Source organism: Argentina anserina, chromosome 5, assembly GCF_933775445.1.
Source record: "Argentina anserina chromosome 5, drPotAnse1.1, whole genome shotgun sequence".
Taxonomy (NCBI): Eukaryota; Viridiplantae; Streptophyta; class Magnoliopsida; order Rosales; family Rosaceae; genus Argentina; species Argentina anserina.
Genome location: NC_065876.1, coordinates 4,192,997 through 4,215,269, shown reverse-complemented (window position 1 = coordinate 4,215,269; position 22,273 = coordinate 4,192,997). Strand labels below are relative to the sequence as shown.

Genomic DNA, 22,273 nt, shown 5'->3' with positions numbered 1-22,273 from the left:
GGCCATATAATCGCCCTCAACATATATACGATCCAGCCTTAATCTGTAATTCGCTTAATCTAATGATTCTAATCTATCTTCTTGTTTTAAGAGGAATGATTCCAATTTATCTAGTACGTACTTATTCTTATTTATCTTACATGATTAGTCATATTTATATCATTTTGGTCACTAATCAATAACTAATTATGTTATTTGATAGAATATACTAATTGATTATGTTTTGAAGGGAAAATTAACATCATTATTTCGTGAAACTACTTATATTGAAAGTTCCAGTTCGAAACTGAGCTCAGACATTTGATTTTTTTCAATTTCATTAACTGTTTCTAGTTAGTTGAGAGATAATGATGTTTGTTTATTTTCGTTACTCAATGTATATTTTTTCTTCCTATAAATTTCAACCTCATAAAAAAAAACCTATACATGATGACAGCGAGTTACGATTGACTGAATTCTCTCTAAAACGGCCCACTCGTTTTTCCAATTAAGGATCTTGCATGTTCACACCTTAAGTCAAAATTATGTTAATAAATTGCCAGATGTAGAGAACCCTATCTGCCGATACTCTATTCCTCCACCGCCCCATTCTTGTTCTCTCATTTCTTCTTTCTCACTCTTTCTTACCTTTGTTCCTTCGATCAATCTTTATTTTCTGTTGTATATATACAGATCGATATTGAGCAAAGCTAATTAAACCTCCCTATAAATTGGATCTGCTGCCCTAGCGCTTGATGATTAGTAATCACAAACATATATAGATTAATCATCGATACTAATAAACTGATCAATAAAGTGGATCGGAAACATGGTAAGAGGCCACTTCCTTCGACTGAATCGGAGAAGAAAGAGGAGGAGGTGGAGTATGATAGAAATATCTTCCCCGTTTACTCAAGTAGATCTCATCAAGATAATTCTGCCATGGTATCAGCTCTGACTCAGGTGATTGCAGACACCCATGAACAAAACTCGCTTCAAGTTGATCATCAAGTTCATGGAAATCCATTAATCTTTTCAGCAGAAAATCCAGTCGAGCAATCTCAACCTGCAGTAATTCTTCAAGCTCAAGGTATTACACATTTATTTACTATATAGTAGTCTGCTCATAACATAATATGTGATTAGGACATGATTTCCTCTTAGTAGCTAGGGATTTAGCCACTCGATCTGCAAAATTGTAAGTTGAGTAGATCATTAAAAGTGATATGCAATTATATATATATATATATATATATATTTATATATATATTGTTTCCCATGGCCTGTGAAGAACTAACTGCAATATGAAAAGTACGTTCTTGCTATTGAGTAGTGGTGTTATATTCTGTGGAGGTCATACGAAACAACACTACAGGGGAGTAAGGCGGAGGCCATGGGGGAAGTGGGCAGCCGAGATTCGTGATCCACAGAAGGCAGCCCGAGTGTGGCTTGGGACTTTCGAATCAGCAGAGGCTGCTGCACTTGCTTACGATGAAGCAGCTCTCAGGTTCAAAGGAAGCAAGGCTAAGCTTAACTTCCCCGAAAGAGTTCAAGGCATCAGCCCTATAACTTCTAGTGGTCGCTACTTTGCAATAAGTAGTGGTGCCGGACATGATCAGCGAGTAGACAATTCAGCTCCACCGACTGCACCAATGTCTCCACCAACAACCTATAGCATTCCAGATAATATCGTTAATTTCGATCATGAAGCACAACATCTTGGGAGTGGTAGTAGTTCTACTATTGGTGTATCACCATCTCAAAACCACGGTCAAGCTGAAAGAATTATGCCGCAGATTAATGTACCAAATGTACCAACGACATCGTCGTCTACATCCTCGGCTTCTTCCATGCCATCTCATCATCAAGTACGACTACAGCAGCAAGATGATCAGCAGCAGCTCTTAAAATTTCCATCAATACTGCCATTTGGCGGTTCATCTTCCAGTTCATCAGATCCTCCTGCTAAGTACAGGAGAGACTCCTCCAGGAGGGGTGACTTTAGAAGATGATGGTACGTGATATATATATATATATATATATATTAGTGAATATCCATAGGTCCCGTATAAGGATCAATGTTAGTAAAATCGTATATATCGTAAATGCGAACAAGTACGTACCTGTCTGTTTCTTCCCTACAATTTCTTCCTTAATCATATATGACTGGATAGTGGATACCCAGCTACTATATACCCAGCTACTATATTTATGTGTGTGTATCAAGCAAAAAATAATAGAAGTTACACTAGATAGGTAGATCAAGCTTGCAGCTCATCAATTTTCAACATATATATTGATGCATGAACTGGATATCATATATATTGACGGTCATTGAAATCGGCGGTGAATGACAAAAGGTAACGATCAGCTCTTTGAATTGAACAACACGGCAATAGGCCGGATAGAGGCGAACTCAGCTAGGTCCATATATGGGTCTGGATTCTGGAATTGACATGCAGTTTGCCAACTTAGCCCCGCACGTTTAATTACTCGATCAACTGCAGGTTGTCAATTACTCAGTTATTAATTAATGCTTTACGATCAAAATATATATACACATCAAGGTAAAAAGATTGCATTGGAAAGACGCAAGTGATCGTGTAACGACCCCAAAATTTCGAGCTTAAAAACTCAAAATTCTAAAGTCATTAAACACCAAATAATCTCAAATAAATCGAAATCATTAAAGCGTAACAGCGGATCACATCTGAGTTTAAAATATAACTCAGTTAAGCCGATTATTACAAATCCAAATGATAATTCAACATATAACAAATGGGATTGTATAATCCTCACAACAACCTCACAAATAAAATCACACCAAATCACACACACAATCCACGCTGGAACCTCACCACGACTGGATGCGATCGACTTCGAGTCCTCGGGTCGTCACTCAATCACCACTACTCAGCACCTGCGGAAGTATCCCCTACACCATTGAAATTGGTGCACCGGGATTGCAACACAAACCCGGTAAGCTTTACAGCTCGTATGAGTAAAATATTAAAATAACTCTCGTCTCATAAAAGACACAACTCCAACAACACAGTAAATGAAAATCATGAGAAAACGAGCAACCCATCTGATTACTCTAAAACTTTTCACAAAATGGTAACTAATGAGCGCTGGTACACGTCCGTTACCCCTCACTTAGTATACCGCTGATGTTGGGTAACCACCCGCCACCCAACATCCAAAACAAGCTGAGTACCCATGATCAGATAACCACCCGTTACCTCATGCAGTACTATGGCAGACAGACTAGAGCTCTAACTGTATCGTAACTTTCGCCCGGCCAAAGGCTAGGTTCCGACTTGCCTCACATGTACAATAATCTCACATCATATTGTACCACACATCACGTCCGAAGACAAATCACAATATTTCACATTTTTCGTGATAAAATCATGTACAATAATCACTCATCATATTGTACGTTTTAAAACTTTCACGATATATCCACAATAAAAATCATAACAGTATATTATATAGCAAACTATATATATTCGTACTTATTTACCATTTATACAATATATACATAGTCCACTATATCCTATACATGTCATATTTCATAAACACCTGAAAATTACGTACGATAATCTCACATCATATCGTACCATTAAAATCACACATGCACAATTTTTCTGTCACCGAGATGACTATTTTTAATGAATTAATAACAGTATGTAATTTAATGAACTATATATATATATGTATTTATTACCATTATACTATATATACGTAGTCCACTAAGTTATATACATGTTGTAATTCATTAAATAAACACACTTGCAAAAATGTTGAATCACCACGAGGGTAGATTCGTAATTCAGTGAGATTTTACTCACCTTATTGACTTGAGCGTAATTCCTCAATTTCCGATAATAATCCCTTTCCTCGATTTAGCGATCACCTTAAAAAGATAAAACAAGAATTTAGAATCGTTTCGTAAACCTTTAAATGCCAAAACAGTAATATACGGTACTGTTCAGCAATTTTGGTTATACGAAGTTACTGTTCACTGTTCACTATTCACGGTTACTGTACAATACTCCATTAGTACGTATTTCTGTACGTATAAATATTATATACGTATTTCTGTACGTATAAATATTAATACGTATTTCTGTACGTATAAATATTAATACGTATTTCTGTACGTATAAATATTAATACGTATTACTGTACGTATAAATATTAATACGTATTTCTGTACGTATAAATATTAATACGTATTTCTGTACGTATAAATATTAATACGTATTTCTGTACGTATAAATATTAATACGTATTTCTGTACGTATACGTACGATTTAATGTAAATACAAATTCAGTAAATAAAATTTACTAAATTACCCTTTTTACAATTTACTTTTTACATTTACTGAAAGTAAATTATAATTACATTTACCGTAGGTAAAACTTAATTACATTTACCGCAGTAAATAAAAATTACTTTTACTTTTACCGTACACAGTAAATTACCAAAATACCCCTATCGGAAAATATTTTCACACCGCCGCACGTGGCGGCGCGTGGGGCACACGCGCCACCCGCCGGCAGGCGGCGCGTGGGGCTCACTCGCCGAAGCCACCCACGGCGCGTGTGACGCCACCCCGGCCCAAAATCACTCCCTTTTCTTTTCCCTTCCTCCTCCACTGCCTCATGCCGCCCCTAGACTCTTACACACTCCCACACGCGCCGCTTAAGGCGGCGGTGTCCCCCTCCTCCTTCCTCCGTCCCCGATCTGCAACCAAACCTCCCCAATCCAACAAAACCACACCAAACAATCAAGCAATCGACTAAATCAACTCACCCTTACCTAAACCACGCCTTGGAGTCACCGGTGATCGTCGGAGGAAGGTGTGCCAGCGACGATGAAATCTGCAGGTCTCGGGTTGGTGCGGAGGGACTCACGCCGGCGCGGGGAGGTGTGGCGAGCTCGAGGGTGGCTGAGGGAGTCCTTGCGGCGATGCTAGGCTGGGCGGTGTACTTCACGGCGTCTTGGAAGGAGGCCGATCGGTGAGAGGATTTTCGGAGAGAGGGAGAGCTCGGGGTGAGTGAGAGAGAGAGAGAGAGAGAGAGCGGCGAATGAAAGGAGAGAGGGAGGGTTTCTGATTAAGGAAACCCTAATCCCCTAAATGTCTATTTATACTAGTTTCCAAATCGGAAACTAACTTCCGGCGTTAATAACTTTTACGTACGTCGTCCGATTAGAACGCGTCACATATCCACGAACTCGTAACGACGAGCTCTACAACTTTCATGAAGGAAGTTTTTGCAACCGAGCGACGGAATAAAAGTCGATAATTTAGTTCGGAAACGTAACGTTTTTCTTAATAAACGTTCCGAAAACGTTTCCGTTTTTTTCGTTTCAAAACATCGCAAACAATCACATTCGGTAAAAAATCAACTTCACGACTTAATAGAATTCAAATCAAATCACACATTGTTTTTGAAAATCTAGGGTTATTACAATCTACCCCCCTTAAAGGAATTTCGCCCCGAAATTCAAGCTCACTCAACAAATAACTGTGGATAACTGGTCATCATGTCTGACTCTAGCTCCCAAGATGCATCACCCTCATCATGGTGACTCCACAACACCTTGACTAGCCCAACTTCCCTCCTCCGTAGCTTCTTTGTGGATCTATCCAGGATACGAACCGGCTCGACAACAAAAGTGGCATTTTCCTTCACTTCAATGGTGCTATGATCGATCACATGTGACTCATCTGGTACATACTTCCTCAGCATGGAAATGTGGAAGACGTTGTGTACGCCCGACATGCTAGTAGGCAAGGCTAGTCGGTAAGCTAGTTCGCCCACCTTCTCAAGTATCTCAAAGGGTCCAACGTACCTCGGTGCCAACTTTCCTTTCTTGCCGAATCTCACTACACCTCTCATAGGTGAAACTTTCAAGAACACATGATCACCGACCTCAAATTCCACATGTCTCCTCTTCGAGTCTGCATAGCTCTTCTGTCTACTCTGAGCGGTCCGGATTCTATCCCGAATGATCGAGATCTTCTTAGTGGTTTCCTGAACCACCTCTGGACCCATCAGTGCCTCGTCACCAACTTCGGCCCAACAGATCGGAGATCGACATGGCCTACCATAAAGTGCCTCATACGGTGCCATGCCGATGCTAGAATGGTAGCTGTTGTTGTAGGCAAACTCAATCAATCTCAAATGATCTTCCCAGCTACCCTTGAAATCCAACACACATGCTCTCAACATGTCTTCCATCACCTGATTCACCCTCTCTGTCTGTCCATCCGTCTGAGGGTGAAAAGCTGTACTCATATCCAAGGTAGTACCCATCGCCTTCTGCAAACCACCCCAGAACTTCGAAGTGAAACGTGCATCTCTATCGGAAACAATAGAAACTGGAGCACCATGAAGTCTCACTACCTCATCCACATATAGTTTCCCAAGCACGTCCACTGAGTACTTCATCGACACTGGGAGAAAATGAGCCGACTTCGTCAATCGGTCGACAATCACCCATATGGCATCGTGACCCTTCCTCGATCTAGGCAATCCGGTCACAAAATCCATGGATATCTGCTCCCACTTCCAAAGAGGAATAGTCAGTGGTTTCAACATGCCAGCTGGTCGTTGATGTTCTGCTTTCACTTGCTGACATGTAAGGCACTTCGATACAAACTCTGCTACATCTTTCTTCATACCGTTCCACCAGAATTGTCTGTATAGGTCCTTGTACATCTTGGTGTTCCCTGGATGGACGGTATAGCGTGAACGATGTGCCGTACGAAGAACTTCCTCCCGAAGATCATCACAATCTGGGACACACAACCTTGCCCCAAACCTCAACCCTCCATCGGGTCCAACTCTCCACTCAGAAGGACACTCATCAAGCGTATCAACCACAAGATCCGCCAACTTAGCTCGTGAGAGTGTATCCTGCGCCTGACCCTGTATGATCCTCGTGATCAATGTGGGTTGCACTGTGACACTACCAAGAAAGACCCTCGGTTCTCCTCCCGATGGTACCAAATCAAACTCTGATGCAGCTTCTAGCATGAACCATTCCTGGACCATAAGTGAAGCTACTACGCCTCTCGGTTTTCTGCTCAAGGCATCGGCCACCACATTTGCCTTCCCCGGGTGGTACTCTAATGTGAAGTCATAGTCCTTGAGGAGTTCCATCCACCTCCTCTGCCTCATATTCAGCTCCTTCTGTGAGAACAAGTACTTCAAACTCTTATGATCTGAAAAGAGTTGAAATTTCTCACCATACAAGTAATGTCTCCAAATCTTCAGGGCAAATACAACTGCCGCAAGCTCTAGGTCGTGTGTCGGATAATTCTTCTCATGAATCTTCAACTGTCTCGAGCCATATGCAACGACTCCTCCATGCTGCATCAACACACAACCCAAACCCTGGAGTGAAGCATCACTGTAAATGACATAGCCACCACCACTAGAGGGAATCGTCAACACTGGAGCTGTGGTCAGTCTAGTCTTTAGTTTGTTGAATGCTTCCTCACATGCATCCGTCCACACAAACGGAGTATCTTTCTTGGTCAACTTGGTCAATGAAGATGCGATACTAGAAAACCCCTCGATAAACCTCCTGTAGTAACCTGCCAACCCGAGGAAACTACGTATCTCTGTAGGGTTCTTTGGACGACTCCAATTCTTCACTGCCTCTACCTTTGCTGGGTCCACTAGTACTCCATCTTTTGAGACAACATGACCAAGGAATTTGACCTCTTCTTTCCAGAACTCACACTTCTCTAGCTTGGCATACAGTCTCGCCTCCTTCAAGGTCTGCAACACTGTTCTCAGATGCACCACATGTTCTTCTTGTGTCTTGGAGTATATCAGAATGTCATCCACAAACACCACTACGAACTCATCCAAGTATGGACTAAATACTTGGTTCATCAAACTCATGAAGACAGCTGGTGCATTCGTTAGACCAAATGGCATGACAACAAACTCATAATGTCCATACCGGGTCCTGAAGGCTGTCTTCGATATATCTTCTTCCTTCACTCTGAGTTGATGATAACCGGATCTCAAATCAATCTTTGAGAACACTGTAGCACCTTTGAGCTGATCGAACAAGTCATCAATCCTAGGTAAGGGATACCTATTCTTGATGGTCACCTTGTTCAGTTCTCTGTAGTCCACACATAACCGCAGAGAACCATCTTTCTTCTTCACGAACAAAACAGGTGCTCCCCAAGGTGAAACGCTAGGTCTAATGAACCCTTGATCTAATAACTCATCGATCTGCACCTTCAGCTCCTTAAGTTCATTCTGCGCCATTCTATATGGCGCCTTTGACACAGGTGCTGTACCGGTTACTATATCAATGCAGAAATCTACCACTCTTCGAGGAGGTAGCCCCGGTATCTCTTGGAACACTTCACCAAACTCAGATACTACCACAATGTCTGTGATAGTCACTTCCTGATCCACTGACTCCACATGTGCCAAAACTCCTGATCTCATGGCGTTGTCGGACTTGAGACAACGATAACGAAACACTGGCTCTCCAGGTCTATGAAAGGACACTACCATGTCGAAACAATCAATCACAGCATGCTGTGGTCTCAACCAATCAATCCCCAAGATCACATCATAAGTGTGGTCCGGAATCACAATCAACGAAGCAGAGAACTCTCTACTCCCAATCAATATAGGACAAGCTTTGCAGATTGTCTCTAACTCAAGTGACACTCCAAGGGGTGAAGTGACACATAAGGCGTCCCAGAGAGGTGTAGGAATCAATCCTAGCATCTCCACTACCGAACTAGCAATGAACGAATGCGATGCTCCCGTATCAAACAACACTCTAGCAAGGTAGTCAAAAAGTGATAATGTACCTTCCACTCCTGTGTCTCGCTGACCCACTGCGAACACTCTAGCTTGGCCGGCTGGTAGCTGTCTCTGTGGCCGTTCCTGTCTACCCGGAAGTGGTCGGGTACAATCTCGAGCTATGTGCCCCACCTGCCCGCACCGGTGGCACCCTCCTCTCTTCGGTTTCGGACATGCTGAGGCGTAATGTCCCATCTCATTGCAGCCATAACACCTCACTGCTGCTAATGGTCTGACTGGTGCTGCCCTGATAGCTAAGGGTGGTGCCCTTGTCGGGGCCTGATAGTGGGGTCTTGGCCTCTTCCATGACCTATCCCTCTGCCCTGAGTGCCCGCTGCCTGTATAGACTGCCTTGCCTTTCCCCTTCGCATCTCTGTTCCCCACATCACCTGCTCGAGTCTTCTCTGCTTGCTCCAAACTCATAGCACTCTCAAATATCTGCTCCCGTGAAGTCAGGCAAAGGACTGATATCATGGTCTTGTACTCTTGCTTCAGCCCACGTAGATACTTCTGAGCTAAAGCAGTCGCACCCATAGGCCTGACATACCGATACAGTTGCGAGAATCGAGCATCATACTCTCTAATGGTCATGTCTCCCTGCACCAATGCCAGAAACTCCAACTCTAAGTCCTCCTGTACTGAGGCTGGAAAATACTTCTCTTGGAATATGGTGGTGAAATCTCCCCATGTGAATGTAGACACATCCACAGTCTGTCTCATGCTCTTCCACCAATCTAGAGCATCACCCTTGAGAAAGAATGTAGCTATCTTTCTCTTCTCAATCTCTGTGCACTCCATCAACTCAAAATAAGCCTCCATACCCTCGATCCAATGGTCAGCTACCATATGATCTAGTCCCCCATGAAATGTCGGGGCTGACAGTGCACTAATATCCTTGATCAACTTCAACACTCGACCGTCATCTCTAACCGCAGGAGCTGGCTCATCCTGCTCCTCCTGCGGAGCAGCCTCCTCATAGAGGTTCTCCACGTTGCGGACTCGACCTGTGGCCCTACCTCGACCTCGGCCTACCCGCTCTACCTGTGGAGCAGCCTCCTCATAAAGGTTCTCCACGTTGCGGACTCGGCCCGCGGTCCTACCTCGACCACGTCCTCTCGCCCGTCCTCGGCCCTGTCCTCGGCCCTTATCAGCGTTCATCACCTTCAAACAACGAAACACTTAGTTAATACTTGTGAAATCTCGAATTCAACTAAAACAGATTCAATAGGTATTAACATGAAATTTCAGGATATGATGAATCATCGAAGTATCATCACGATACTTCTCGGAGGACCAAACCATTAGGTATGGCTCCTAAAACACTCTCGCGTACCCGACGACATCAATACCGAGGAGCATGTGATGGGGGCCCGCCTGCAGTCGGATCATCGCTCCCGGATGATATTGATAATCGCCAAATACGCACTTAGGCTCTGATACCAACTGTAACGACCCCAAAATTTCGAGCTTAAAAACTCAAAATTCTAAAGTCATTAAACACCAAATAATCTCAAATAAATCGAAATCATTAAAGCGTAACAGCGGATCACATCTGAGTTTAAAATATAACTCAGTTAAGCCGATTATTACAAATCCAAATGATAATTCAACATATAACAAATGGGATTGTATAATCCTCACAACAACCTCACAAATAAAATCACACCAAATCACACACACAATCCACGCTGGAACCTCACCACGACTGGATGCGATCGACTTCGAGTCCTCGGGTCGTCACTCAATCACCACTACTCAGCACCTGCGGAAGTATCCCCTACACCATTGAAATTGGTGCACCGGGATTGCAACACAAACCCGGTAAGCTTTACAGCTCGTATGAGTAAAATATTAAAATAACTCTCGTCTCATAAAAGACACAACTCCAACAACACAGTAAATGAAAATCATGAGAAAACGAGCAACCCATCTGGTTACTCTAAAACTTTTCACAAAATGGTAACTAATGAGCGCTGGTACACGTCCGTTACCCCTCACTTAGTATACCGCTGATGTTGGGTAACCACCCGCCACCCAACATCCAAAACAAGCTGAGTACCCATGATCAGATAACCACCCGTTACCTCATGCAGTACTATGGCAGACAGACTAGAGCTCTAACTGTATCGTAACTTTCGCCCGGCCAAAGGCTAGGTTCCGACTTGCCTCACATGTACAATAATCTCACATCATATTGTACCACACATCACGTCCGAAGACAAATCACAATATTTCACATTTTTCGTGATAAAATCATGTACAATAATCACTCATCATATTGTACGTTTTAAAACTTTCACGATATATCCACAATAAAAATCATAACAGTATATTATATAGCAAACTATATATATTCGTACTTATTTACCATTTATACAATATATACATAGTCCACTATATCCTATACATGTCATATTTCATAAACACCTGAAAATTACGTACGATAATCTCACATCATATCGTACCATTAAAATCACACATGCACAATTTTTCTGTCACCGAGATGACTATTTTTAATGAATTAATAACAGTATGTAATTTAATGAACTATATATATATATGTATTTATTACCATTATACTATATATACGTAGTCCACTAAGTTATATACATGTTGTAATTCATTAAATAAACACACTTGCAAAAATGTTGAATCACCACGAGGGTAGATTCGTAATTCAGTGAGATTTTACTCACCTTATTGACTTGAGCGTAATTCCTCAATTTCCGATAATAATCCCTTTCCTCGATTTAGCGATCACCTTAAAAAGATAAAACAAGAATTTAGAATCGTTTCGTAAACCTTTAAATGCCAAAACAGTAATATACGGTACTGTTCAGCAATTTTGGTTATACGAAGTTACTGTTCACTGTTCACTATTCACGGTTACTGTACAATACTCCATTAGTACGTATTTCTGTACGTATAAATATTATATACGTATTTCTGTACGTATAAATATTAATACGTATTTCTGTACGTATAAATATTAATACGTATTTCTGTACGTATAAATATTAATACGTATTACTGTACGTATAAATATTAATACGTATTTCTGTACGTATAAATATTAATACGTATTTCTGTACGTATAAATATTAATACGTATTTCTGTACGTATAAATATTAATACGTATTTCTGTACGTATACGTACGATTTAATGTAAATACAAATTCAGTAAATAAAATTTACTAAATTACCCTTTTTACAATTTACTTTTTACATTTACTGAAAGTAAATTATAATTACATTTACCGTAGGTAAAACTTAATTACATTTACCGCAGTAAATAAAAATTACTTTTACTTTTACCGTACACAGTAAATTACCAAAATACCCCTATCGGAAAATATTTTCACACCGCCGCACGTGGCGGCGCGTGGGGCACACGCGCCACCCGCCGGCAGGCGGCGCGTGGGGCTCACTCGCCGAAGCCACCCACGGCGCGTGTGACGCCACCCCGGCCCAAAATCACTCCCTTTTCTTTTCCCTTCCTCCTCCACTGCCTCATGCCGCCCCTAGACTCTTACACACTCCCACACGCGCCGCTTAAGGCGGCGGTGTCCCCCTCCTCCTTCCTCCGTCCCCGATCTGCAACCAAACCTCCCCAATCCAACAAAACCACACCAAACAATCAAGCAATCGACTAAATCAACTCACCCTTACCTAAACCACGCCTTGGAGTCACCGGTGATCGTCGGAGGAAGGTGTGCCAGCGACGATGAAATCTGCAGGTCTCGGGTTGGTGCGGAGGGACTCACGCCGGCGCGGGGAGGTGTGGCGAGCTCGAGGGTGGCTGAGGGAGTCCTTGCGGCGATGCTAGGCTGGGCGGTGTACTTCACGGCGTCTTGGAAGGAGGCCGATCGGTGAGAGGATTTTCGGAGAGAGGGAGAGCTCGGGGTGAGTGAGAGAGAGAGAGAGAGAGAGAGCGGCGAATGAAAGGAGAGAGGGAGGGTTTCTGATTAAGGAAACCCTAATCCCCTAAATGTCTATTTATACTAGTTTCCAAATCGGAAACTAACTTCCGGCGTTAATAACTTTTACGTACGTCGTCCGATTAGAACGCGTCACATATCCACGAACTCGTAACGACGAGCTCTACAACTTTCATGAAGGAAGTTTTTGCAACCGAGCGACGGAATAAAAGTCGATAATTTAGTTCGGAAACGTAACGTTTTTCTTAATAAACGTTCCGAAAACGTTTCCGTTTTTTTCGTTTCAAAACATCGCAAACAATCACATTCGGTAAAAAATCAACTTCACGACTTAATAGAATTCAAATCAAATCACACATTGTTTTTGAAAATCTAGGGTTATTACAGATCGATCATCTTATGACTCATGCCGTGAGAAAATAGCATACGTGAGATGTAGATATGTGGTTGGAAGTTTCCAAGTTGAACATGCCTTTTTGGGAAGGATATAATCATATAATACATACATAATTACATATAGCATTCATGTACACAGATAGCAAGGCATACAGAGACAAAGCGCGTCTGGGTTCCTAATTAAATCTATTATCTGATGAAATGTCGCAACGTACCATCGAACATTTTTGCCTTTCTCGAAATGTATATATTGTCAAATGGCAGGTAGCTAGTCCATGACAGCAGCATGCATTGTTTCATGAAAATGAAGTTCAAAAAAGTTTGAATGTAGTACAGATGACTGAGATGAGATGCTTAGTTGAGGGGCGGTGGCAAAGAGTCGCCGGCCAGAAATCGGCAGGGTTGACTTGTGTTTCAGTCTCCACGCCAAGTGGTGCGAGGAATATGACCAAAGCATAAACAATTGACCTCTACTGGATGATCGCCATCTCTCATAGACGACCTTAATCAAGCATAATTTGTCGGATCCCATAATCTTCAATCTTTTCGGCTAAATTCACATTCGCCACTGCTTGCTACTTTATTTTTAGTCATTGTCCAGCAGGTGCTCCATACTCTTGATATGGAACATTCCATTCCCTTCTCGGCTCTACAATTATATGCGGTTTACTGCGTAGCAATTCATCTTTGTTAATCTGGGTCTTGACCTCCGGGTCTCATGACCCAATTATAAAATAAGCAAAATTATCAAAATATAACTCAAACTTGACTGAAATTGTCAATTTGCACCTCAAATTTGTATTTGAGTCAATTTACCTCTTAAACTTGGTAAAAATTCCCGATTTACACCCCGAACTTGTATTGAGTCAATTTACCTCATAAACTTGGTAAAAATTACCGATTTACACCCTGAACTTGTATTTGAGTCAATTTACCTCCTAAACTTGGTAAAAATTACCGATTTGCACCCCATCGTTAAATTTAAATGTTTCTATCCAATTTTGCGTCACATATCATGCATATGAGGAGTAATGTTGTCATTTTCTATTTATATTTTTCTTAAAAACAAATAATTTTTTTTAAAATGAGGATTATTTTGTTAATCAAATTATTTATTTACATCTTTTTTCTACATACTTAACCATACTTTGAATTATATATTCAATATACTCACCCATTCAAATATAGTGTGTTGTGTATAAATATATTTTTATATGTACACATTGTTGGAGGAGGAACAAAACGAGAATAATAACGACGTAATAGAACAGAACGTAACCGTTTATTGATTGATAATGAGGCCAATATATAGACATTACATAACCACAATCTCGTAGGATTCGGAGTATTAATCTATTACAGAGATGCGAATCTATCTCTAACAAGAAACCTAATAAGGCTAAGACACACACAATGATAGAATAGTAGTTCTCTCGGAACACATTTATTTTTAATTTTCAATGTATTTATTTATATTTTTCTAATATCTTTAAACATATCATATCACATAAAATAATAAATATATAAATCAATAACATGTTTCGAAAAAACAAACATTGTAGCAAATGTTCCTCTTAAGTAATTTTATTAATTTATTTCATTATTCAATATGAATAAATATATAATGACAATACTGCCTCTTAAATGCATGACATGTGACTTCAAATTGGATTGAAAACATTAAATTTAACGAATATGGTGCAAATCGGTAATTTTTACCAAGTTTAGGTGATAAATTGACTCAAATGCAAATTCAGAGTGTAAATCAGCAATTTTTATCAAATTTAGGAGGTAAATTGACTCAAATGCAAGTTCGGGGTGCAAATTGACAATTAAGACCAAGTTTATGGTGCAAATAGGCAAATATGCCTATAAAATATGACCAGGTTGCATTGAATATATCATTTTGATCTCAACCCCAATTGTAGTCTTCTTGTAACACAGACGTGATACTTTTCCTGATCAAGTAATGACATGAACTTGAGGAAACTTTGCAGTGCAGGAAGAAGTATCATACGAACAAGAACGTTGTGATCCCCAGGCGTTGATATAAGTGGAAGGTGCATTATGTAATATGAACTTCAAGGAAACAATCCTTTACTGAAATATCACATGCATAGTTACAGCGAAGGAAGAGTAACGGAGGAGGATGTGGAATAGTATAACCCGCAGGCTTTGATATTAATCTGAGGTGCAAACATGCAGTTGTCGATAGACAAGAAATGAGCATTAGCAATAGAAATTGAAGGAAATTTTTTGATGGTGGGTCATGTTATTTATCTTCAATATGAATAGAAACTGATGTTACTGCAATGAAAGTGAGTGGCATAACTGTTGATTGGAACCAGCGCTCCTGCTGCAAGATGAGAAAATAAGAGCATCAGGCAACCACACAGATAGTACTCTACCATCACTCTCGCAGATCAAAAGCTTCAGCAACATGGAATCCCAACCAGAACTAAAGCGTGAGAGTTATGCCTCAGTAACCCCTTCAGGCTTCTTTTTGTAAACATTTTCTAAGCATTCTTTAGCTCTGTGGACCTTTGACTGGAGATAGAAGCTTCCGCTTTTGGCATTCCGCTCAAACATGTTGTCATACCGCTGCAGACAGGAATTGTTTCAACAATCAATGATTAAGCAAAACTTCCAGAATGAATTTTGATTCTAACATCTATATACAAGGCAACCAGCAGAACGAAAAAAACAATGAAATTCAGGCAAAACCTGCACAATCTCCTCCCATGATGCATGCTCTGTGACACCTAATACCTGCCTTGCCTCTCCTTCAGCCATAGTTTTGCTTGCTCTCCTAATCCCCTGTGCTGCTTCCTGAGCAACACCACTCTTTGAGGCATCTGCAATCAGTAACTTTTGTTGTTTCAAAATAAATCTAAATTCTCATATAGTGCATGGGACTGTAACAATAAAGCAAGAAAATAAACACGGACTAAGCATGACGCCACTCTTTGAGGCGTCTGCATTCAGTAATTTTGTTATTTCAAAATGAATCTAAATTCTCATATGGTGCATGGGACTGTAACAATAAAGCAAGAAAATAAACACGGACTAAGCATGGTAGGTGTACACTCCCTGTGGCTTTAATGAGATAACTAGACAATTTACTCTGTAAATTTGGGATTCACAGAAAACATACTTGTAAGAGCCTGGCGGTATGCTTGAACAAAAGCCCTGGCCAACACCCCTGAGCCAACCACAAGCAAGTTTGCAAGAAGCTTTGTGGCCTGTATGCAAAAAATAACAACTTAGCCTCACAGTTCATAACAACAGATCAAAAGGAAAGAGGCCAACTCTGATAGGGTGAGGTTGAATTAAAACCGATAAACTCTATCAGCAATATAAATTTAGTATACCTACCATATCTTAAGAAAATGAAGCCAACAAAACCCAGTAGATATAGTAGCAGCAGAACCACGTGAAGATCCAAGCAACCTACAGTAGCACAATGACCATGTAAGATACAGGGATGCACAAACTCAAAAAAAATACAACCAAAAAGCACTCAATTCAGAGATAAGGTACCATGCATCAGAATCCTCATTATCCACATCATTCAAGCTGGCAATTTATTTTATCAGCTGATCTATAGAAGTCATTTTCAGTAAAACCCGAGTTATTAATCTACAGAATCTATTAGAGATTGTTTTATTCTGACAAATACTTAATTTGAAACTAAAGCTGCCATTCAATGAAATAAACAGAAGCCTTGGCCCAAGATTCAAACTTTTTAAATCAACAACCCCATTTGAGAAACTAAACCACCCATGAATTGAAAACCATGACCTCCAAAGTATTTGATTCATTTTAATAAATTTTAATTGCAAATAACCCAAGTAAATAATCAATTGGTCTCAGAGTATACATCCTAAATCAAAGAAATTAAGCACTCACATATGAAAAACAGCTAGGAAGAAATAAGCTTTTTAATGAGAGGAATAGAAAGACATAAAATTTGAGTATTGATAAAAAAAGAGCTGAATTTCCACGTACCTAATCCCTGAATGCCATAAAGAACCCAGTTGGGAGATTCAAAATGAATAACCAATTTCAATGGAGAGAGAGAGAGAGAGACTTACTTACAGACGGAATTTCAATGAAAGGTCTGATTTGTGATTGTAGAAAATTGGGGGTTTAGGGTTTCAGAAAGAGAGAGAGAGAGAGAGAGAGAGGAGAGGAACATAGACAAGGAAAAAAGAGTCGAAAAATTTAAGTATAATGATCACTGATCCCGAACCAAGTGATAAAGATTGCGTTTGTCTTAGCGGTGAATTATAAGAAAAGTTGATTTATGTTTTTTTTTAGAATAAATTGCTGATAAATATAGTAGTTGACTGTTTGATAAACTGATTTTTTATAAGTGATTTTTAGTATCATAAGTTGTGCAGAGTAGTAAACTTAAACTGATTTATGTTTTGTGTTAGACATCAAATGATTTCAAATCTTTTTTTTCTTTCTTTTTTTAACCTCATAGCTATTTCCTCTAGTTTTATATAATTCCTCTTGATACGTTAAAAACGGATGCTTAATTAGTACATCCAATGATTCATGTATTAAGTTAATGACCATGAATCTCTAGATACTTTTTACAACAAGTCAGCAACAATAAATTCTTTGTAACAATGAACTTTTCATTTCGTACTTTGTTGACAATTTTTTTTCTTGTATTTGTCATGAAGTATGGGGGTGTATTCAATCTAGATTTTAAATAATTCTGTCAAACTTATAATAATCCATGGATTCTTATAGGATGTGTAGACTCCACGGATTGTTTTAATTCTATATAGATTTACTATATTCTTTTAGCATAATTTATTTGGATTTTAATAGATTTTACCCATATCGTCCCGAACAGGGACGGAAGTAAGTGGCGGGCTGGTAGGGCTATAGCCCATCCGAAATTTTAGCTAAAATACCCCCAACTATATGTATATTATCTATATTAGCCCTGCAACCAAGAAAAAAAAATTTATACCTAACCTCAACTTTTATTCCGCCGACTTTCTTCCTCAGTTGTGTGATGTGGGTCAGTGGACATGCTTGCCAAGGTTAGAGTTCATCACTAGTCTGCTGAATTTCTTTTTCTCTCTCACTGAACTTGTCTCCGATCTGTTATTTGATTCCAGGTGTTTCCCAGAATTTCTATTTGGTTTCTGAGCAGTTTTGGGAACTGAGAAAATGAGTTAATCAGTATGGTACAGACTAGTTTGAGTATAATTCATCAGGTTAATCTATCATATTGTGCTTATGTGGTTTATAGCTGCTGTGATAACTACTTTGAGAACGCTTGAAGCAAGATGTAGATTTTTTTTCTGTTTTCATAGTCAATAGTAATGTTTGAATGTTTCTGCTGCTCCTTCTGGTATGCCATTGAGATGTCTTGAGATTCCTGCGCAGATGTCTTCTAAAATGTGTGGTATGCCTTTGCGGGACAATGGTGGGCTCTAAGTTACCACATTGTGCAGCTCTTTGTTGCATTTTAGATTAAGAATTGCATTTTTTTGAAATACAGTTTCGCATTTACTAAGTGAGGGTTTTGTTCCTTTCGTGTGTTGAAAGTTGAAACCCCAAAGCTGCAACCCTGTTGAAAGGTTTGGCAACGTTTTTGGGTGAACAATAATGGACTCACCAGAACTTATTTACCAGAGCTAGCAACGGATACTTCACCCAAATAATGCATATAGTAATTTTCATTCATCATCCTCTTCATATTAGATTTACGTTTCAATTTTGATGTTAAAATCAGATGCGAGTTTTGTAATATGGAGCAACTGAGGCATTTGTATCTACCTAATCCTAGCCTGTGAACTAAGTAATTAGTATGTAGTGTACTAATTACTAAAGTACTAATGTTATGCATGGCCTTTTATTAAAGTAGCTCATTTTTTTAGTTTTGGCAGGATGGACATGATGCAGAAGACCCGAAACAAAGCACTGCTGATATGACAGCTTTTGTGAGTTCTTATACTTTCTTTCTTTTTAATTGTAGGATTTCTGTATGATGACTTAGAGCCTTAGTGTACCAGAGAGTTGTTGGTCTAGTGGTCTAACACTTGCTTTGATTCCAAGTGGTGTGGGATTCGACCCTTGCCCATGGTACATACCTAGCAAACATATAATTCTAATATTGATACATTCATACATATATTATTATAGGTATTGACATATTGTCTTATTGAGCATAATGACGGATAACAGAGAGCCGAAACGGTTAAAAAATCTTCTTTCATGGTTTGTGAGGGATCAAAGTAGTGAGAGTGGAAGTGGGAGAAATGAGATTAGAAGTGAGGTTGGGAGTAGAAATGAAAATGTTAGTTCAATGAATAATATTCTTTTAGAGTCTTCTCCATCTAGTCCACTAGAAGAGTCTCCATCTGTTCCATTAGAAGAGGATCATAATGATATAATTGGGGAGCAAACCAATATTGATTTCACTTCTCTTCAACGTGACCCAGGATTAAGACAACCAATAGGCCAATATCCTTTCAAATTCCGTGATAATGTTCGGAGAGCTTATGTTGTCTTAGGACCATATCAACCCTACTTAAGTAGTTATCCATCTTCTTGGGATGGAGGGCAGGGTCGAAGATTTTGTCATAAATGGTTTAAAGATTGGTCGTGGCTTGAGTATTCTGTAGAGGTGGACAAAACATTTTGTTTTCCTTGTTTCCTATTTGATAGTTATCCATCCCACCATCCGGCATTCACTACGGATGGGTTTAATAGTTGGAAGAATGTCAATTCAAAGAAGTCAGGTCTTCTTAAGCATGTGGGAGCCCTCAATTCTCCACATAATGCTTATATGCGTCAATGGGAAGTTCTAAGAAACCCGTCTAAGCACATTGAGAGTGTGATTAGTACTCAATCAGCACAGGAAAAATTAGATAATCGACTTCGGCTTGTTGCTGCTATAGAGAGTGCAAGGTTGTTGGCACATCAAGGATGTGCTTTTAGAGGTCATGATGAGAGTAGTAATTCATCAAATGGTGACAATTTCATTGCTGTACAAAATGCTTTTGGGAGGATGAATTTAGAAGTAAAAAGAGTCTTGGATAATGCCCCTGGTAATGCCAAGTATACCTCTCCACTTATTCAAAAACAAATCATAAATATACTTGGTAACAAAGTTAGGACCAAGATTCGTGATGAAGTGGGAACTTCCAAATTTTGTATACTTGTTGATGAAGCTGTTGATGTATCTAATAGGGAGCAAATGGCTATCATTCTTCGCTTTGTTGATTGTCATGGGTTTATTAGAGAACGATTTTTCAAGGTTATTTGTGTTGGAGACACTTGTTCTCAAACTTTGAAAAATGAGATATCCAAGGTGCTTGCTCAATATGATCTTCAAGTAGAAAATATGAGGGGTCAAGGATATGATGGTGCTAGTAACATGCGAGGTCAGTTTAATGGTTTACAAGCTTTGTTTAGAGAAGAATGTAAATATGCATATTATGTGCACTGTTTTGCTCATCGCTTACAATTGGCTTTGATTGCCTCATCTAGAGGAGTGCATGATGTTTGGCAATTCTTTTCTTCTCTAAATGTGATTGTGAATTTTGTTGACTCTTCTGCAAAACGTCATTCAGCGTTAAGAGTTATTAGAGAAGAGGAAATTGCAGATTTAGTGGCTGCAGGTAAACTTGAAACTGGTATGGGGGCTAATCAGACTACTACTTTGCAACGGGCAGGGGCTACTCGTTGGGGTTCACATTTTCGCTCGATTTCAAGTTTGATAAAATTGTTTGGAGCCACCCAGAAAACTCTTGCAGATTTGGTAATTAATGGACTTCCCAAAATACAAGGAGAAGCAAAGAGTGTAGGTAAAGCTATGAAGAAATTTGATTTTGTGTTTTGCTTGTTTTTGATGCATGATATCATGAAGATTACTGATTTTCTTTGTCAGTCATTGCAAAAAAAGACCATGGACATCTTAAATGCTTTAAGAGTTCTTTCTATTGCAAAACAAAAGCTTCAAGCCATGCGAGATAATGGTTGGGATGATTTGATTTTGAGAATAACATCATTTTGTTGTGAGCATAATATCATTGTTCCAGATTTGTCTACTCCTTACAAGAAAGGTACAGAACGAGCTTGTCCAGAGGATATTACAAAAGAGCATTATTATCGGATCAATATACTTAATGCTCTAATAGATGTTCAATTGGCAGAGTTGGAGAGTAGATTCCCAGATCAGTCGTTGGAGCTCCTTACTCTTAGTTCTACATTTGATCCGCATGATAATTTTCAGGCATTCAAGCCTGAAGATGTTTGCTCTCTTGCTTTGAGATTTTACCCTATGGATTTTTCTGCAGGTGATATGCTTGCTCTAGAGATGGAGTGTGGATTTTTTCTATCAGATGTTCAGAGTGATCTAAGATTTGCAAATACAACTTCTATGTCTGATTTATGTCGGCGGTTAGTTGAATCAAGAAAATTGGATTTTTTTCCAATTCTTTATAGATTGATATGTCTTGTATTAACTCTGCCAGTATCTACAGCAACTACCGAGAGAGCATTTTCATCTATGAATATTTTAAAAACTAGACTTCGAAATAGGATGGAAGATGACTTTCTTGATGATTTGATGGTTCTCTACATTGAGAAAGAGTTTGTTGATAGTGTTCACAATGATGATGTAATTGAGGAGTTTACAAAGTTAGGACCTCGGAGGGTATCATTCGGTTAGTTTTTATATTATGATTGTTGTTATTTTAAATTTACAGGGTTTTGGTTTTATGTCCCTCCTGTTGTATTTTTGAATTTAAATATTAAAGGCGTGAGGATGAGCCTCCCATTGGGTTCCAAACCTCAAACAAAAATTTGTATGCATAAAAGTAGCCATACCCATCTTGAATTCCTAGTTCCGCCCCTGGTCCCGAACACAACCATGATAGGAACACAACTATAATATGATCATCTTCACTTTACTAGCTTTTTGGCCAGGATGTTCACATTGTGATTTCAGTACTTCTAACAAAATTACCATAAGCAATAAGTGCATTATCCCCAAACTCTTGTAGTCATTGTTTGCATCTGATGCCCGCTTCAATTGGTGTTGAATAGTTAATACATAAATTCTTTA

At 39.5% G+C, this 22,273-nt stretch overlaps 3 protein-coding genes across 4 annotated transcripts; 2 read left to right on the top strand and 1 right to left on the bottom strand.

Annotated features, from left to right (window-relative positions):
• Nucleotides 1-604: 604 nt before the first annotated feature.
• LOC126796209 (ethylene-responsive transcription factor ERF113-like) lies at nucleotides 605-1,991 on the top strand. The gene is made up of 2 exons (XM_050522972.1): nucleotides 605-1,069; nucleotides 1,333-1,991. The coding sequence occupies exons 1-2, from the start codon at nucleotides 922-924 to the stop codon at nucleotides 1,989-1,991; spliced, it is 807 nt and encodes a 268-aa protein (XP_050378929.1). The 5' UTR covers nucleotides 605-921.
• Nucleotides 1,992-15,316: 13,325 nt separating this feature from the next.
• Nucleotides 15,317-17,344, bottom strand: LOC126794747 (mitochondrial import inner membrane translocase subunit PAM16 like 2). 2 transcript variants are annotated; one of them, XM_050521518.1, is made up of 5 exons: nucleotides 17,268-17,344; nucleotides 16,549-16,623; nucleotides 16,328-16,415; nucleotides 15,898-16,028; nucleotides 15,317-15,774 (listed from the first exon to the last, which is right to left on the bottom strand). In XM_050521518.1, exons 2-5 carry the CDS (start codon nucleotides 16,549-16,551, stop codon nucleotides 15,646-15,648), a joined length of 351 nt encoding a protein of 116 aa, XP_050377475.1. In that variant the 5' UTR covers nucleotides 16,552-16,623; nucleotides 17,268-17,344; the 3' UTR covers nucleotides 15,317-15,645. The 2 variants fall into 2 exon arrangements, with proteins under 2 accessions (XP_050377475.1, XP_050377476.1); XM_050521519.1 differs by having other exon boundaries at nucleotides 17,264-17,338.
• Nucleotides 17,345-19,372: 2,028 nt separating this feature from the next.
• LOC126794199 (uncharacterized) lies at nucleotides 19,373-21,877 on the top strand. The gene has a single exon (XM_050520857.1). The coding sequence runs from the start codon at nucleotides 19,373-19,375 to the stop codon at nucleotides 21,875-21,877; it is 2,505 nt and encodes an 834-aa protein (XP_050376814.1).
• Nucleotides 21,878-22,273: the final 396 nt, after the last annotated feature.

Excerpts from the sequence above, each read along its gene's own strand:
- LOC126794199 (XM_050520857.1), top strand. The coding sequence starts at position 19,373 with ATGACGGATAACAGAGAGCCGAAACGGTTAAAAAATCTTCTTTCATGG.
- LOC126794747 (XM_050521518.1), bottom strand. Across the intron at positions 16,029-16,327 it reads ATACCGCCAGGCTCTTACAA|ATGCCTCAAAGAGTGGTGTT; the intron begins GTATGTTTTCTG and ends TACTGATTGCAG. Across the intron at positions 15,775-15,897 it reads CATGGGAGGAGATTGTGCAG|CGGTATGACAACATGTTTGA; the intron begins GTTTTGCCTGAA and ends TCCTGTCTGCAG.
- LOC126796209 (XM_050522972.1), top strand. The coding sequence starts at position 922 with ATGGTATCAGCTCTGACTCAGGTGATTGCAGACACCCATGAACAAAAC. Across the intron at positions 1,070-1,332 it reads AGTAATTCTTCAAGCTCAAG|GTCATACGAAACAACACTAC; the intron begins GTATTACACATT and ends TATTCTGTGGAG.